This window comes from Epinephelus moara, chromosome 10 (genome assembly GCF_006386435.1).
Source record: "Epinephelus moara isolate mb chromosome 10, YSFRI_EMoa_1.0, whole genome shotgun sequence".
In the NCBI taxonomy this organism is placed as follows: domain Eukaryota; kingdom Metazoa; phylum Chordata; class Actinopteri; order Perciformes; family Serranidae; genus Epinephelus; species Epinephelus moara.
The window spans coordinates 40,138,468-40,158,185 of NC_065515.1; the positions used below are offsets into that span (position 1 = coordinate 40,138,468).

General features: G+C 39.8%; 1 protein-coding gene across 4 annotated transcripts in view; it reads left to right on the forward strand.

Moving 5' to 3' along the window:
- Nucleotides 1–19,718, forward strand: part of mast2 (microtubule associated serine/threonine kinase 2) — a 212,418-nt gene that overhangs the window by 32,262 nt on the left and 160,438 nt on the right. For 3 of the 4 annotated variants that reach the window (XM_050054358.1, XM_050054362.1, XM_050054361.1), the window contains exons 2-3: nucleotides 11,619–11,769; nucleotides 12,444–12,625. In XM_050054358.1, coding sequence (XP_049910315.1) covers nucleotides 11,619–11,769; nucleotides 12,444–12,625 — 333 coding nt within the window. The remainder of the gene's footprint in view (nucleotides 1–11,618; nucleotides 11,770–12,443; nucleotides 12,626–19,718) is intronic. The other variant, XM_050054360.1, reaches the window with a different exon arrangement.

Sequence of the window (19,718 nt, forward strand, 5' to 3'; positions counted from 1 at the left end):
ATGTTAACTGTGGTAAAATCACTAAAAATTCCTAAAGGACAGACATAGCAGGGTTTTAGCTGCATCTGCTGACATTTTAACACCTCACAAAGCTAGCGGGCACATGTTTCTGTGATCACTCTAGTCTGGCATGGCTCATTTTATATTAGTTTGGCCACTCTTTTTTATTTTTCAAAACACACAACAAACAAACAAACAAACAAAACAAAAAAAACACAGGCAGATGATCTTAGAATTTTATTTTTATTGTATTATTTTACTGTAGTTTAAAAGTTGGTTGCAATTTATTGATTGGGATTTTTTTTCAAAAACTGAGCCTGTGGGACTTTGGCTTGTCTTGTAAGGCTATACATTATACAACTTTAAATTGAATACATATTTATGATGTTGTAACTTCAACATAACATTGTGTGGATTTTCTTTTAGTAGTGGAAGTTTCGACAGCTTGTTAAACTCAAAACCAACCTGACAATTGCCTTCTGTGCTAAACATAATACAAAGGCACTACATACTCACCTATTTGCATAAAGTGCACTCTAAATAAACCAGTGAGGCCCAGCACTGTAGATGCAGGATACTGCTACGCAGGACCTGGAAGGGCCACCAGTTAACTTAACTCCATCATATTTTGCTGTAAATGAAATGTCTTTCAAAAGCCAGAATACTGTTGTCATTGCCACTGGAGGAGTCAGAAGCATTTAAGTTTTTATTTAGTTGTTGCAATGTTTAAATAAAATAAAATGTGAGTTAGTATATGTTTCTATCAACTTTCTCCATGTGAATAATATATTCAAAAGACAAAAGGACATGATTAATGGAGCTCCAGTAACTCATCCTTATGGACCGTTTCATTGCTATTCTGTTGCTAGGGCAATAACTTTGGTCCCTGTTTACTTCCTGTCAGCTTCTGCATTAACATACATTCAAACAGGAAATACAAAGGGACCCATTTAGAATGTTTATGTTGTCCAGTTTGAAACGGTCTATAGTAAATACAACACATCATGGCAGTTCATTGCTGCCTTCTGTCTTACAAGGCGTTTATGTCTGTGGTTTTTCAATGAATGATTATGTCCACTCATACACTGTGGTGTTGTCATCAGTCACTATGGTGATAGACAGAGGAACATGCGATAAGGGCCCTTCTCGTGGAGTGGAGGCTGAATGTCATCAGGACACAAATGCTTTTCTATAGATGAAGAAGTTAGAAGTACTGCAGCATTAGGGTTTCCTCTCTATTGCATCCTTGCTTTTTTAATATTTTAGTTGTGAGATGTATGTGTGGTTTGTTTAGGTGTTGACTCACAATATTACTTTTAATTTTTGTTGAATTGAGAGTTAAATGCTATTTGTCTTATTTGAAGGTTTGTTCTGGTTTTGTGGTCAGAGGGAATGAGTGCATTCATATCACAGATCATAAACTGTACATAGTGTGTAGTATATTAACATTTGACTGTTATTATTCAAGTATTTAGCAACACAAAGACTTCTGGAAATGTGATTTGAGGAGTATTAAAATAACGTCTGTACAGATGTGAAGCCCTGACGATATCCGACTGATTAATAATTAAAGCTATTGTTTTGTATTTTGTTTTCCTGTGATTGAACTCTTAATGTTTGCAATTTATGTATGCAGCTTGAGGGGGGACAGGTCTGCTCAGCTGATTCGTATACAGCAGCAAACTGATATGAAGCTGTTATACATGACAATTCATACAAAATGGAGGTTGAACCACAATCAGAAATTACAGATCGCCTGTATAGCATTTTAGTAGGATATTTTGCCATAATTAAAACAATAAGAGACTGTGAAGAAATTATGCTGGGAAACGTGTGACTTGACCACAGCTTTTTCTCAATGACACCTACTGCTTGATTTTGTCCACTTCTTAGGTGAGGCGTAGTTCATCTCGAATGAACCTTATGATTCAGAGTCTGAGTTGAGATCATCTGCATATGGTTCTCAACATGAGCAACTTCCCGGTGGGAAGTGACCTCTGCCACTGTGAGTGGCTTTGGTAATGGTAGCCGCTGTATAAGTGCAGTGCAGAGTGGCGACCATTTGGTAGCCAGTGGGATATACACACGGGGACTCACTTGCGCTAACATGCACGTTTGGCTGCACTGGCTACCAAAAAAAAGAACAGAAGAGCTTGGATTAGAACACACAGTGAGAGCATAGCTATATTTTCTGCTCAGGATGCCATGACTTCATTATACCTTAACAAAGCAAATAGTTGCTTGCTGCTATATAAATGCTCTGAATGTTGTGCACAGTTCCTTTAAAACAGTGTGGAAGCATTCCTAATGGTTTCACCTGAGTTCCTGACCTGTGTAGGTCACATTGGGCTGACACCGTGTGTCCAATGAATGGCTCCACTGTCTTCACCACTCTCTCTGTCTGCCTCTATCTGACTGTTTCTTATAAGAACAGACCTGTGAGGAAAGTAAGTCCGTGCTCTCTGAGGTGTGGGCGTAGTCCATGGTGCGAAGGGTCTGTGCAGTGAGGTCATTCTCTTTGCTTCAATGTCTGTCCAAAAAAAAAACCCAAAAAAAAGAAAGAACCTGCAGTCAATTCAGAGACTGTAATATGTTCAATCATTACTGTGTTGGTACGGTTGCCATTAACAACGGCGCTGAGAGGCAGAGGGGATGCTGTGCTGTTACTGATTAACCATAACACGCTGTTCCTTTGCACAGATACGAATCTCACCAGGAACAATGCGAATACAGAAACCATGAATCTGCCTCGAGTTCTGGTTCCAGATCCAAAGCACTAACGAAAAAGGAATAATCTATAATCTGTCCATGAGCTGAAACGTGGAACACTTTTTATTGAAGAACTGGGAGCAGCGTGCTGGTGTGCCTTACTTCTCTAAGCTCTCCACACAAAACTATGTGTGCTAAGATCATTTATATATACTTGAGGGAATTTGAAGGAACATTTAGTCCACTTAAAGTGTCATTAAGAAGAAGTGTTTGCTTATATTTAAGTAGACATGCTTGGCGTGATGTTAGTAATGCCAGGAACCAAGTGCATTTTGTAGCTTTCTTTAGATGGATTCAATTTTGGTTGTTTCATGGAAACACAAATATCACAATAACATTCCTCACAGTTCTCTTTCATGTCAGGACCTGAATGAGATTTTTACCACACAATAAGTCTTTTGATTGTGGCATTTAAGCTCATTAAGTCATGTTATTCTCCCTAGTGTGGTATGTTGAGGACTGTGGATTGTTTTATTTGTCCTTTGTTTTTGGAGTTTTTTGCTTTTGCATGTGGACAAACAGTTCTCCACAAACCACAGCTAAGGATGTGTAGCATTTGCCCTGGCTTACTTTTCACCCCTCCCTACATTCCCTGCATCTCCAACACATCCATCTGTCACACTACTTTGCTTCCTTTGCTTACATTTTTTATACTTCCCCCTCCGTTATTTTTCCGACTACCTTGTTCCAGCTCGAACACAGCTGGAACACATCAGCACATGTATCGGCTCTGATTACCAGCCATATATTCACACACACTCACACTGAGGTCTGACGCAGCACTCACGCCTGTACCCCCACTGACAGACAGGAAGCAGAGATGATGCAATGTAAGCCTGCTCAGACACACATGTGATTAATCTCGTGATGTAACAGGCTGAATTCTCCCAGTTCATCCAGCAACACTAGGCAGACCTGTTAACCTCCAACAGCGATGCACACACACTCAACTCCAGACCCAGCAGGATCGGGTTCAGACTTGCCTTAATGTCTTCGTTCAATCCCAGAGCACCTTTGACTCCCCTCAATTGTTTTGTTTTTTTAGGGCTGTGTATCAAAACTTTGTTAAAAAACTTAGATTTTACCTAAGTCGAAGTCTTTTAAATGGCTTTTTTTTTTTTTTTGTTCAAAATGTTTTAGAAATGATTCCGTAGCCACCAAGACTCAGCTCTACACACACAAAAAAATTAGGGATGTACCCAACTCAGAATTATGTCAGTTGAATTGAATTTGGCTGGTCATTAAGAATATTTTACTGTTCGTCTCTTTATTACCATATGAAGTTTGAGAGTTTGAATGGGGCTCGGTGGCCCAACGTTCAGGGAAACAGTGACGTTCACATAATATATTGAACAAGCCAAGTAAGCCCACTGAGCTTATGGGTGCTAACTACGCTAACGTAGGATTGGGAATGTTCAACAACCTTTCTGCTGACACAACAGATCTAACTAAAGCCAGCAATATTAGCTGTGAGCTGTAAATTCAACACTTCTAAGCAGAAGGCAGACGATAACATTATGTCAGAGCCTGACTGCAGAGCCTCTCTTCCTCGAGGAAGCTACCTCCATCTCATTCAGATTCACCCTGGGTCTGGGTCTGCAGCTGCCTGTACCAGAGAGCAGTGTGAAAACGAGGAGTGCGCACTCTGGATCTAAATAAGGAATCTCAGTTGACAGAATGGTCTTTGACTGATGTTTCATATCTTCGACTTTCAGGGGGCAGCCCTACAAAATATACATATATATATATTTTTCATTTATTTTATCATTTTTTGGAAGTACTGGAAGAGGAAATGTGTTTCATTTGTGCTTCATCAGACCCGCTTATGCTTGTTCTGTCTGACCAGATGGCATCTGAGAGGCTGGAATCACTGAATATTGAGCACTTGTTGCTGGATAAATTATTGTTTGATTTGGTTATTTATTTGGCACTGACCAAAAAGTGTATCAAATGTAAGGTATTTATAGAAACGTGAAACGAGTAGCACCAAGGACCAAAAGCTGGAGTTGTTAACTTATTCTTCCATCAGGTAGTTACTCAGTTAAATCAAAATGTTTCTGTTTTAAGCTGGATTCTAATAAAGTGAAATTGTTTACATCACTCCAAATTGATAAATGCTGTTAATGACCAGTCAGATTGTGTGTGCACTGACCAGTGATGAATTTAGGATCAGCTCTTTGCCTTTGAAGGTTCAGGGGTAGAGTGGTGAAGCAGTGGGCACAGGCTGTACTGTTTGTGTGCTGTCTGCCCGTCAGTGTGCTGACAGCAAACACCTACCAGATCCGATCTGGCAGCCAGACAGCAGCAAAACCAGGCCTGTAGCACCAACATGGATCACTTTAGAGATCATTTGTATGGGATGTTTTTCTCCAGTCGAGACACGCGAGAGGTTGACAAGAGAGACACACTGAGATAAACAATGTTATAAGTACGTAATGTGCCTTTAGTGCGCAGATGCTGTAGGATGGCCAAGACATTAGACACAGCTAAAAGAGCCTGAAGGAACAAATGATGATGAGTCCCAGAGGAGAAGCTGCTGTCACCAAAGTGCACATTACATTTGACACATACCATATACTGCCTTTGTATAGAGCCCAAATCCAATCAGCCCTGGGGCAGGAGGGATCTCTTATGAGCTGTAGTGATGGGAAATTAAACCTCGAGGCCAAACAAAAGGCAGTAACTGAATAGAAAAATGCAGGAAAAAAAAAAAAAAAAGTGCTGATTGCCTTCAACTGTGGTCTGTTTTGCTGTTGAGGCAACACTAGTTCTTCGCTGGTGGTCAGCCTGCAAATCCACACACACATCCACACACTCTGAGGGTTTGTGAAAAACAACCACCCTCGTGGCTGTTTTCTCCCTAAACCAGCTAACAAAAACAACAATCCAACAGTTTAATCCTTCATTCCACAGGGTGCACTTTGCTGTGTAATGCTTAGCCATCTATCTCCCTGTGCTGTGCATTTGCATCCACTGCCTTAAAACTCACCATTGGAGGTAATTTTGCAGCTCTTCTTCAGCCGTCAGCTCATTGAATCAACAGTCAACTCACTCTGGAGCCAAGAGAGTTTTTAAATCACGTTTTTGGATCGTCTGAGCTCTTTTGCTGCCAGGAAAACAATACACAAGATTGATTGAGCCTGTTTCTTTTCTTTTTTTTTTTTTTTTTGCTGTGTGGGCCTGAGCTGTAGCTGAGCTGTAGGGAAATTGTAAGACTATGGTTGAGCTGCTGTGCTGTCGGGCACAACTGTCTGTCCACTGCCTGTTTGTCTGTACAATCGGTGGTAGAATTCAACTTATTTAACCTATGCGACGCACACTGCATCTTCTTTGTGTGTTTTTGTGAGAGAGAACCTCAGCTGGGAGCTTGGTTTAGCCCTGTGTCGTGACAGATGTGACAGATTGTACATGTTACATCAAAGTGTGGTGCTGCTCTCCACGGGATGTGACAAAAGATGAATGTGCCCCCAAATGAAATGCAGCAGGAACACGAGTCCAGAGGGAAGCTGGGAGAGTGGGGGAGGAAGAGAGAACATAAGAAAGGAGAAGAAGATTATGAAATCTTGGTTTTACTTCCCTCTCAGTCTTGTGTGTTTACGTGATGTTCTGTCCATCACATGTTTTTTTCATTTTGTTGGTAATTTGTGGCTGCTTTCATTTTCTGGGTTAACTTTTAAGCCACTCTGTAACAAATCCCTTTGTGAAAAAGATGATGTAGCCCTATCTAATTTTGTACTAAAGGGAAGTTGGATCACAAACTGATTTGATATAATTCCCTGCTGAGCACTTGTGTCAAGATGCTGCATTATTTTACTCCAGTGCCTCAGTTGTAAACTCTGTTTTTTAGGACTGTATTTAGTTAATATCCCACCCTTTTCTGTCTTTTAAAGCCCTAGTCACCAACAAATAAAAAATCACAGCTTTGGAGGAGGCAAATAGAAGTTTGTTGAGTTTTTTCAGTCGAATTAAATTACTACTAATTAACCTTGACAACAGCTTTGACCTTGAGGAAGACTGGTGTGCGGTTTTTATTGGCTTGTCCTGTTTTTAATCATGTCACAAGTTTTTTTGATGCACTTTACCAGTGCAGCAATTAACGCTGGCTATGTTTTGTCTGGGCTCTGTGGGTCGGAAGGTATGTTTGTTGCACCTCTGGCTATACACAGCATCACAGCTGGGTGTGGTCAGGTGTAGGGTTGCAGTGCTATACTGGTTTCAAGGTATTTTGTGATTTGAAACTTGGTGGTTATCAGACCCTGAACAAAAAAAAAAATCCCTTCTGTTTTCACTCCTTTAAGGGTCATTGTAACTAGAAAATAATAATAATAATTTTGTGGTACTGTATATGGGGAAACCACAATATTTTTGGGGACAGTTATCGTACATTGAAAATCTCACACTGTTGGTTCTAATTTTCGTATGGATCTGTGGGAAACATTGAAAGTCAGCCAGAGATTAAATGAACAACTCACTCACAAAGTTCAAGTTAATTAGCTGCAGCTGATAAATTTTGCCAGCAAAAGTTGTCACTTCAGTGAATTTGACACTCACCAGCTAAAACTGAGAAGCTGCTTTTGTGCTATACAGATTCCCAGTGCCAAAACCTAACACTGCTGTGTAGAGCTGCAGTTATTAATCAAGTAGTCAATCAACTCAATCAGCAACTATTTTGATTATTCATTAATTGTTTAATGGTGTGTAGGATTTAGCGGGATATATTGGCAGAAATGGAATATAATATAATCAGTATTTTTTTTGTGTATAATCACCTAAAAATAAGAAACAGTGTGTTTTTATTACACTGGCTCTATGTAGGGCCATTCATATTTTTGCAACGTCCGGGAAAAACAACATTTTTTTTTTAAGTGAAACTGCATTATTCAGTATTTTTTTCCAGTTTAAATTACTGGGTCCATTTTGTTTTGAAGAGGAAGAGGCTCCTGGAGATAATTCGGCTCCTGGTAAAAACCCCCTGAACAATGAACACTGTAGGAATTCTAATTGGGAGAAGTTTTAGCTGGTTGCAATCTGCAATCCTCACCGCTACTTGCCACTAAATACCCCTAAAACTTACACACTGGACCTTAAAGTCATTTTAAGAACAAAATACAAAAATAAAAAAGATGGTCCCAGCCTCTCAAAAGTGAGAATTTGCATTATTTGCATGTCCTACATGACAGTAAATTGAATATTTTTTAATCATTGGTCAGACAAGACACTTCATGCTCTCATTCAGTGTTTTCTGAATTTTTTATTTTTTAACTGAGAAAATTGGAGAAATGGTCAAATGAATGGATACTGAAAATAATGGTTAGCTGCAGCCCTGGTGCTGTGCTTCAGTGCAAAGCCTGACAGGCAAATCAACAGTAGCTAAGAAGGGTGAGGCTTAGTTCATTATCAATTACCAGCTCATGTAGTGACAGCAGCTCATCAAGCAGTGATTCTGTAATGGAAGAACAACTCAGTGGGCAGAGCACCAGCTTTTTTAACCAAAGTGTCTCTGGTCACTTCACTGGTGTACACATTCTACAAGTCATTTTATTACTAAAGTTAAGATTCACAGTAGAGTTACATACTGTGGTATTTTACAAAACTGTGACAGTGTTTTAATGGAGCTGGTGTATCTGGAGCACTGTAGGTTACAACGATCAAAGAAGAAAAGGATCAGTCTTATGTAGCCAAGATCAATCCATTACAAATGCTTTGTGGAGTTTTTGATGTAGACTTTGATGTTCACCGTGTCAGATAGCCGGTTGTGTTGTTTGCTTTTTCCTTCTCAGCTTGTGGGACAGATGGAGTTGACCTATTGCACTAATGACTGCCTGAACACACAAGTTACAGTCTTAGATGTGTCTGTCTTTTTATCTGCTTTTGTAGACCAGAAAGATGTTTGCATGTGAATAAGTGACGGTTACCTTCCTAATGTCTCTTCTCTTCCTATATATTTTGAGGTGTGTGGTGTGTGTCATAGCAAACATCTTTGAAAACCGACCGGTTGACCGTTTGTGCCTGTGTGGTGAAAGCTGTGAAACATTGCATATACATCACTCTCACACACACACACACACACACACACACACACACACACATGCACGCACTGACCTCTTAGCTGTCTTCCAGGTTGGTACATCTAATTTTCAATCTGTTCAAGAAGCTCAGATCAGCAGATTGCTTGTAATCACACACTCCCTCAGCAGACTACTGTCTGTCTGCCACCTGCTGGTTAGACAAAGAGCTGCAGCACACTAACGGGCGGTGACAATGGATTTAAATGTATTCACTGTGCTGCAGCACTCTGCAAGTATTACACAGAGCTTCCTTCCCCAGAGAAATGCCATCATCAGCTGTCAATCAACAGTAATGCAACATCACATGACAAGACGGGTAGAAAAGTTAAATGTTTAAATTAGATGACAGTGGAAAAACAGAAACAAGACAGTATTATCTTTGTATTTTTTTCTTTTATCAGACCCCGCTAACTTTATCTGTAATGCTTCTGATATAGCATTTCTATTTCATGATCCCCGACAACAGCGCACTTTTGGAAAGCTATTTACCTTGATTGTGGCTGGTGCAGGTTTAATATTTATACAGACAACAGTTATGGTTGATAGGTAATTATCTTAACAACCCCCTTATCTGAAACTGACCAAATTGCCATAAAAGCATCGAAACATGCCCAAAAGTGTCTTCAGACTGTAACTAAAAACAAAAACAACAACAATACTTTTTGTAACCATGTATCCGTATTTAATCTATAACTGAATACTTCCTACAAGCTGTCTTCTGTGGAGTGCTTGTGGTGGAAGTGGGTCTCTTTGGACACTTTATACTGAGGTATCTATCCTTTTTATATCTCTTGTTTATTAGCCCATTGCAGACACTGTTGCACGTTAATAAACAAGACTTATGGCATACTGGCAACATTGGATTTTAACATGATTTCCGTGTAATAAAGCAATTGTCAGGTATTCAATTAGCTGTAAGGAAAACAGACGCTGCGGTCTGTCTTTCATGCACAAAGAGTTTCTCAACTGATTTTTCAGGAAATCTTTAGATATTGCAGTGTAGAGTATGATAGCTGATTTTATCACATTACCCACTGTAGTCCTCACTGAATACTTGCCTTTATGACTACAGCTGAAGTGTGAAACTGTCTTCTGACTCACTCAGACGGGGAGCTGCACTGACATGATGTAAAGCAGCATGTGTCCATTAGTTTCGTTTGTTAATGTTCGCTAATGGCCAATTGCACATCATTTAATCCAGTCTGAGTGACTGGATACTGCAGGCTGAACATGATTACAGTGTGCGTGTGTGTTTATGTGTGCGTTTATCAATGTGTTTTAGTAATTTTGAGGAGAGCGGTTAGTTCAGGTTTTATTGGCAAAGAGTAACGGAAGCTTTCACTAAAGCTCTTTCATACATGCAGCCATCTGGGAGCTGAGTGTGCGTGTATGTGTGTGTGTGTTAATGTTGGCCGTCCAGATGTTTCTGGAAAAGTCTCGTCAAGGGCTGGTCCACCGGCAACAGAGAGAGGAGGATATGAGCCCAGTAAGGCCCTGTTTCCATGGCAACAGCAGCTGTTTCCAAAATCATTTCAACCAGAATCCCACACACAGACGTTAAGCGTGTGTGTGTGTGTGTGTGTGTGTTGGCTGTACTGTATTTTCCCTGGAGTGTCTCTTAGGAAAGCTTGGGGATATCGAGGAAGTCCAGAGGAACTTTTCCTTTATTACACTGACAAACTGAATTATAAATCAGACTGTCTGCTCGCTCTGCAGCTGTGTGGTGGCTGAAAGTGTCAGTTAATGACAGAGAGCCACCCGGCATCACCCCGCTGAGTGCCTCTTACACCGCTAACTGCTCCTGATGCGTACTGAGAAAAACAGGTGTGTGTGCGGGTGTTCCTGTTCAGGCAAGTGTGTGTTATACCATTAGAGTGTGTGTTCATGTGTTGTGGCCAGGTGAGAAAAAGATGTGGTGTCAGTGAGTGGTTAGCGTCATGTTTTATGACTTTGTTTTGGCTCTCAGCCTGCTTGCTCACAGGAACCCCTCACTGTCTGACTGCAGGTTTTGGGATTTTTCGGCTTTACTTGAAACCAGGATGTATGGTACATTGTATTTTGTACAGTTTTCGCAGGGCTAATTCTTTTTGTTTTTTATCGCAGAGTAAAGTATGCGAAGTTTGTCAGTAAGTAGAAAAATTAAAAATGATCAAAATTTAACCAAAGCATGAAGGTGTTTTGTATGTGTTTTTACTTTGATTTTTATAGGCCTCTCTAAAGTAAATTTATAAATTGCTTGGTGTTGGCCCTTTGCTGCAGACTTGATTTGTCTTTTTCATGTGTAAAATATCTGTGCGTAGCCGAGAAGTGGGGCCGTACGGCTCATGCTTTAGTAGATTTGCCAAAAATATATATATTTTTTTCATTTATTTTGAAACATATTAACATTTAATGTTAATAATCCTCATTAGCCATAATTGTTATTATGCAGAAGAGTTATGGAGCTCGAATTCCGGCATATTGTCAATAAGAAAAATAAATAAAAAAAGATAGCACAAATGTCAGTGATGCTATGTAAATGTAATGCTTCGATCCAACCCTGAAGTATAAATTCCCTATTATAAGTACACCTGCACGACATCGCTTACCCTCTGCAACCTATTTGACTATTCAACAGTTGTTGGTTTTGGTGTGTGACCTTGAAAAGGAATCATTTGTCAACAGTATGCGCAGCTTGGTGCTCATAATGAAACCTGACACATAGTATCTGACTATTATATCTGAACTAAGTCTAATAAGTCTTCTTGTGCCTTTGTCTCTTCATTCTCTTCATCTTACCAGAAGGAGTTTGCAGCTCCCCCTCCTCTCCTCTTCAGGAAGCTGAGCAACCCCGACCTGTCGCCTGCAGCAACGGCTGCCACCAAATCCAAACTGCACCGACAGCTGAGCCAGGATGAAAGCTGGGCCCGACGCAGCAGCATGGCCATGACCGGTAACGCACACACCCATATTTGTCATATAATCACATCATTAAAGATCACTCATATCGAGACGAAACCCTTAAAGGTTTTACAGCGTGAGATGTAAATGTGATCCTACCCAGTCTGAACAAAATGACACATCCATAGTTCAGTTGTGTTAAAGCTCCATTCACACGGAGCGAGTGTTACCTGAGGTCATCCTGTGATTCGTGAGCTCCTGTGTTCTTAATCCGGCACCGATCTGCCCTGTGCATAATCTTTAGTGAAGTGAAAACTCCACCACAGATTAACTGCCATGATTCACCAAGCAGAGGTCACGTGATAATGTTAATCCCACGAGAAACAGCAGCTCCGAAATTTTTGGTTGGTTGGTTTTTAGTTTTTCTGTTTAAAATTAAAAAAAAAAAAAAAAATCATTGTTTCTTTTGTTTTTGGGATTTAAGAAACTGACAGCCGCAGTGGGAATGATTAATGTGAACTGTGATTTGAGTTTGAGCCAGTTTGAATCTCACCCACTCATTTAGGGTGGAGACCAATGATATCTATGACTATGACACACACAGGTCCACAGGGGATTCCAGTCCAGTGTGAACAAAGCAGAGCAGTGTTTCCAAATGTACTGAACTGAAAAGCAGGTTGGCTTGGTTTGAGATGACTCTCTCCCTTTCTCCTCCCCTCTTCACAGGTAAGCAGCTGCTGCCTCTGTCCAGCAGTCTGCACGCTGGGGTGAGTCAGCTGGCTTGGCAGGGGCCCTCTGGAGGGCCCGGGGCCACCGGGGGAGCATCTGCAGGAGGAGGAGAGGTGAACAACCTGGTCCGTATGAGAAGCCAAACCTTGGGACAGTCGGCTCCGTCACTCACTGGACTGGTAAGTACACAAAATCAGAATACACACACAGAGACCGAAACACTCCTCATAATCTTAACCAGTTATTATTGTAACTCTCAGCTTCAGACTTATTTTTCTAAATCAAAAAACTGCTAGGATGAGATAATTGCACCTGTCCACATGGGTTGTATGGACATGTTCTGTGTTTTGCAATCCCAGGGTAGTGTTCTGTCATATTCAATCAATGGAAATAAAGTATAGCTTTCAAACTTAAATGGACACAACAGACATATTCCCCACCCCACATGGCTAACAAAAAGATTGCATCATGGATGTGTGAGAAAGTTCCTGATTTTACCCAGCATGTGCCACCTTACTGAAACCTTTCTGTATGATTTGACAAAAATCTGTCTCAAATTTGCATTGGATCCTGTAAAAAGTATGAAATGTAGTCAGGCTGTCTGATATTTGCAGACTCACAGTGAGTCAGTCCAGCTGCATATGGATTCTGTCTGTTGGACTGGAACTCTGCCAGCTGAATGCAGGGAGGCAGACTGAGGATGACTCAGTCTTTTACAGCCACCAGCCACACACACACACACACACACACACACACACACACACACACACACACACACACACAGAGGCACTTAACATCCACAGAAACACTTGTTTGCTCACTGCTAGGAGGAAGAAATGAAGCAGAAATGACAGTGTGTGTGTGTGTGTGTGTGTACTTTTGTGTACTTGTGAGTGTAATGGGTCAAGGATGCAGTACTGAAGACCCCGTACAGCCGTAGTCTGATGAATGCTGCTCTGCAGTTTGTGTGTAGGTGGCTGTGTCCATGTGGGCTTTTTGTGTGTGTGCTCTACTCTGACCCCTGCTGGTTGTAGCGGGGATCACAATAGGAATGTGGCCTGCTTTAAGATTTAACCTTTCCATGTTAAGTCACACGCACACAAAACTAAAGATGCACTTTTTTCAGCTCTGTATGTATTACTTAGAGTTGTAAGCTTCCTTCTTTCTCTCTCTCTTTGAGTAGATGTCTACTGAATAGATATAAACTATGTCTGTATTGATGCATTGTCTGTAGCTGCATGTTGCAACTAATACACATAAAACATGTCAGATGTCTGTCACAGTTGGAGCTCTTTTTAATTGCTGATCGACATTTAAACAGTAAAAAGATATATATTTAGTTTACAGTGAAATTAAGGAAGAAAATAAAGTGAATCTTCACATTTAAGAGGCAAATTTTACTCTCTAAATGAATTAAGTGATGGTTATTGTAGTGGTAGTCGTGTAGTATTCTTTTCTCACCTAACTAATGTTATAAATGACTAATCATCTCAGCATTAAATCTGCTCACCTGTGATGAGTTTTGTTGGGGAAAGGGTAGATCAAGGATTTAAAATATGCACCTCTACATCATCCAGAGCGTGATGGGAACCCTGATAGCAAAAACTCAGGTCATATTCATTGCAAATGAAATGAAGAGAAAGAATATCAATAGACTTTCCTAGTTTTACTGTATCTGTACATTTTTTTTACACTACTAAGACACTTTTATAAAAAAAGTAAACAAAACAAAGCAGAAAATATACATTGACATATCATATACAATACTGTTTACAGCAGAATGAAATTGCATTCCTTCACTATCAGCTATAGTATTCACAATAAAGAAACACAACAAAACAAACAAAAGTTTAAAAAAAGTAATAGAATAAAATACAGTAAACTTAAAAGTTATAGTTTTGTCTGTCAAACTGGAAGAAAAAGTGCAGTTACACGCCTAAAGATGTGTGTCAAATTATGTCAAAAAAAACTTGGCAATAAAAAGTGATAAGAATAATTTATAGAGGATCAGGTTTAGAGGGAGAATTAAAACAATAATCTACATACCCCGATACCATACCCTGAACCCTGTTTAAGCACAGCTACAGTGAAAAGCCACCAGCAGATGGCATCAGAGTTTTATGTGAAGAACATCACCAATAGCTTTGTCTCATATCTGTTGTGAGCTCTGACAACTGTGTGCACTGAGTATAAAAAGGAGAACTTGTGACTTAATCACTGTTATCTCATATAATGTCACACTCACATGTTGAACATCTCAAATGTTCCTATGGTTACTGTGGTGAGTGTGTGTATATTTCCGTCCAGCCTCATGAACTCTAAAGATGATGTACATGTTTAGCAGATATCAACACACCCGGCACAAAAATCTGTAAATACTTTGCAAGGGGTGTAAAAAATACATGTTTTTAATCATTTCTGTAGTCGGGCTGGTTAAAGGACCACCATCTCTGGTGAAAAATCCATTAAGCTGATATGAAATGTATCTGTTGTTTATTTTGGCTCGTTTGAACGACTTCATGTTTAGCTTTTCCTTCTCTCTCTGAGACTCTCAGACAGGGATTGGTCGACGCAGCCATGCAGGAAATTGTTGCATGGATTTAAAACGGAAAATGTGATCTGCAGAGTTATTCTAGTTGAGCAAATAATCGCAGGTTATTATATTTCTCAAGGGCGAGTTTATTAAAGTTTTCCTTTTTCTTGGCTGACTCTGCTCCCTCTATTCTGTTTCTTTCTGTCTCTTTGACCCTGATTCATTCACTCGCCCTCAGTCTCTTAGTAAACAGCAGTTCATGCACATCTTATTTCAGCGCAGTGTTGTTCCTCAGGGTCATGGCTGTCAGAGTTTTTATATTACTGGGCTTAAAGCTCCATCTCATGGTTTGAATTGACTTACATTAGGATTTAGGAAGAACACCTGAGCCCCTCTGGCTTATCGTTTAGGTTCTGCCTTTATTCTTATCTTTTGTGTCATATTTTATGAAATACAGTATTTTATGCTGTAGAGGGTGATTGCTATAGCACCCTTTTTTATAATCTTGCTGTACCATTTTCCACATTTTTAAACCAAATTGTTCTCTGTTTCTCTTGCTGCTGTAAAAGAAAACCATGGTTTAACCTTTTTCCTGGCTGCTTTCTTTGTTTTCATTATTACACGTCAATAGTATGGTTAGATGACCTACATATACACTTAGTGGCCCTTTTTTTTTAGACACACTTGCACAGTCGTTGTGTTTTGGACATCTTACAATGACATGTTTATATTTATGTAGGAAGTGGGTCCTTGTTTATGGAAATTGCCATGTTCACCCACATGTATTTACAGTAGCCCAGAATGGACAAACCAAGCACTGGCTCTAGATAGTGCCATTCTTATTTTCGTGTTGGCTACTGTAGTTAGCAGCCCATCTGGAATGGGCAGCAACAGATAAAGACTGATTTGTAACATGAAACTGCTTAATTCATTGTTTTACCAGTTTTAATGACAGGATCTGTTTGTTTTGGAGAGAAAGAGACTGGATCTCAAGCTATCAGAGAATAAAGGTGAAAGAGACTGGATCTCAAGCTATCAGAGAATAAAGGTGAACACACAACAGCAAATCAGAAACACTGATTTGTAATGTGAAACTGCTTTATTCAGTATTTTACCAGTTTTACTCACCTAGTCTTTTTTTTGTTTGGGAGAGGAAGAGACCTCTGTGGACGATTCGGCTCCCAGTATAAAACCTCTGAACAGTGAAGACTGAAGGAATTCTAGCTGGGAGAAGTTTCAGCTGGTTGCAATCCTCACCACTAGACACTACTAAAATACCCCAAATCATACAAACTGTACCTTTTTAAAAAAAAAAAAAAAAAAAAAACCTCTTCCAAAATAAAGAAAGGCAGATGCATTTAAGAAACATGAAAACATATATTTATAACTGTAAATGTGAACTGTATTGTTATAATAGAACAACTGCTCCCTACTTGCTATAAGAGCCTTTGTGTTTAAGTATCTAAGTAATATCCAATAAACAGTACTTAGATGTTGCTAGACAGTAAATACTGATATATCACCTGGCCCTAGTTGACATGACATCACATATAAAATCCCTTTAGTGCGGCAGCAGGAAGAGGATTAGTGTTTAAGAATTTATTTCCCCATTGTGTTGTGGATTAAAACCTGTGCGTTGCCACCCAGGATGTTAATGGGCAGCAAACTTCCTCCCTGAGGGTCTCTCTCTCTCTCTCTCTCTCTCTCTCTGTGTTTGTGTTGTTAGCACCTGTGTTGTTAATGTGTCCCTGTGTGTGTGTTATTAAGTGAAATGAACGGAGCTCATGGTGTGTGTTGGGGAAAACATTTGTGGGCGTCCAGATGGTGTTTACCTCTTTACTAATGGACGAGGGTCTGCTCGCCCCTGTTCCCTCTCTCTCTGACACACTTCTGTTTAAGTGCATGCGTGTGTGTCCCAGACTAACAACCAAGTATTGCCTAGTAACCCCTGTAGGAACCAGGTGGTGTGTGTCTGTGTGTTGCCCTGGATGATCAGCACCTGGACAGTATACGGACACACAGTATTTGAAAAAGAAAGAAAATGATCCTTTTATCCAGAGTGTCTTTGAGAGCTCACTTGTCTTTCTTTGGCAGAGCAGCTTCATTCACTGAAGAGGTAAAACTTTGCAATAACACACAATCAGATTAGCATATTATTAGCATTTGTTTTGGAGGAAAAAAAGAAATGAAAGCCTCTGCTGGAAGGGGAGTATAGGGCTGGAGATGAAAGTAAAGTGCTGCTGTATTGTTGCAGCCTGTGCTCAGGCACATCATTAAATGCAGTGAGACTCTGCAGGGAAAGAGGCAGAATTTTTTCCAGGCTTCCTGTCCTGAGACAGACTGAGAGAGCCACCGGTTGCTTTAAACCATGTTTTTTTTTTACCTTAGAGGATTAGTTTAATATTTGGGGAAAAACAGATGACAAGATCAATGGGAATCATGAAATCCAGTCACCTTCCCAAAGCTTATCATGTGGGACAGAATGAGATATTTAAGATATTCATAGATATTGTATTTAGTAATGTATTGTACTTTTTTTTTTTACTTGTTTCTACCACAGATAAAAAACATATTTGTTAAATTGCATAAACTGGATCCACATTTATGATATAACTTGACAAGTGATGAGTGATGATATCTTTGTATTTTTTGGTTATATTCTTGTTTATATATTTATGTGGATGGATAAGTTGGTCTTTTATTTTATGGTTAGTGCTTTGGAAACTCTTGCTTGTGAATATGTGTGTATGTTATACAATGTGTCCTCATGCAACTGTTTGTATGATATCTCACGAATGAGTGTCCCAGGAAATAGTGCCCCTACTGGTTAGGTTAGGAACCATGGTTGGGTGTTGTCATAATATGTACTTATTGTAAAGTTTACGTAGGTTAGGATTAGAAAAGTGAAGATCCGCAGGTTAAGTTTAGGAAAAGAATCAAGATAGGGCGTTGTCACATAATGCTCTAAAAGTAAGGTTATGAAGGTTAGATTTAGGAAGGTTGACATGGTTGGGCATTGTCCAGGAAGTACTTAACGAAAAGTTAAAGTAGGTTTAGCTTTGGACAAGAATCGTGTTTTGGTGTTGTCATGTTATGTACTTGACTTTAAATTTATGTAGGCAAGGTTTAGGAAAGTAAAGTTAAGAGAAGAAGAATCATGGTTGGGCGTTGTCACGTTACTTACTTAACCTAAAGGTACATCTTTAATGATGTGATGAGATACCTAAAATAACTTTAAGTTTACTAGGTAGGTTAGATTTAGGACAGTAAGGTCCTGTCTTCCTGCCTGCAGCTTTCACGATTACGTGGGTTATATACGAATTATGGTGCATTTTTGTAGGTATACATAGGAACAGTACATGAGAACAGCTTTATGTTGTATGACTGTGTTATATTTCTTTAACTCAAATACTGCTTTCATCTTGTAAACACAAGACAAACTGATCTCTGCAAGATGTTCATTATTGCACACAAAGAGATAAAGAGAGCCTGGAATAAACTGAGAAGTGCTCAGGCATCCAAAGTGTCGGCAGCTCTTTTTGAAGTACATCTGCTGTCTGTAGACGTCAGGCCTCAGCCTCAGTGACCTCATCATCCATCATGGTGTGCTGGAGCTGTGGGGAGAACAGGCTGACGCAGCTGCCTCTTAAATATACATGAGAACATGTTGAATAATTACTGCGCTCTTACTGAATCTCCTCCACCGTGACAAACAGAGACAATGACGGAGATGGATGGTTTGACAGCTTGTCGGCCTTTGATATCAGAACATTTTTCCACAGGATGGATTTAGATACAACACTGATTACACCCGTGGTTTGGAATTTCCAAACTGATTGCCTTACCATATTGGAGAGAGACAGTTTTAGTCCAGGTGTGTTTACTCTTGAAAGTTGGGAGATAAAATGATACTGTTTGTTTTAGCTGATTATTTCAGGCAAATTACAAAGACATGAGAAGAACATGTGGTTTATGATTTATTTTCAAGCCCAAATCTTGAAGCCTGGTAACACCATTCTGATGATGTGAGCCCAACATTCTGTTTTGCTCTCTGTATCAGTCTGGCCCTTTCAGTGGGCGGTATTACTCACCTTGTCAGACAAACTTTTTCAGCCAGTCAGCATAACAAAACATCGGGAACATCTTCAGCTGCAGTGAAGCCAGTTGATAAATCAAGCTTTTGCCAAATCCAGTCATGAGAACGGCAAAAACATCTTTTCCTCCCAGAAACACCACAAGTGCATACACTTGTTCTTTTTTAATTGTCGTCATTGACTGTATTACTGCAATAACTTCACCTATTGCTGTGTTTACTCTACTATTATTAGAGTTAGCACTTGTTGCTTTAGGAGCCATCATTACTGTTCTGCAAGCTGTTCTGCATTTTACGCATCAACTACAACACAGTCCTTGATTGGCTGCTTACGTTGTCAACTACGGTTCTGACCATGATTGGCCCAGATTGGATTTTATTTTCTGTAAGTGTTTGAGGTGGCATAGAGTCCAGGCTTACACAGAGAGCAGACACAGAATGACCCATCCCCTTAGTACAACACTCTGAGTTGTACATGTACCTTCGTCCATAACATCACCTACATTTGGACTTTTATTTTACAGTTTATTTGCTTATCTAACACAAATAGTTGATGAACATCTGCTTTTGTTTTATCTGTTGTAACAATTAGTGTTTTCACAAGATTTTGAGGGTAGTTCAGGACTAGCAATGTTGTCCTATTCTT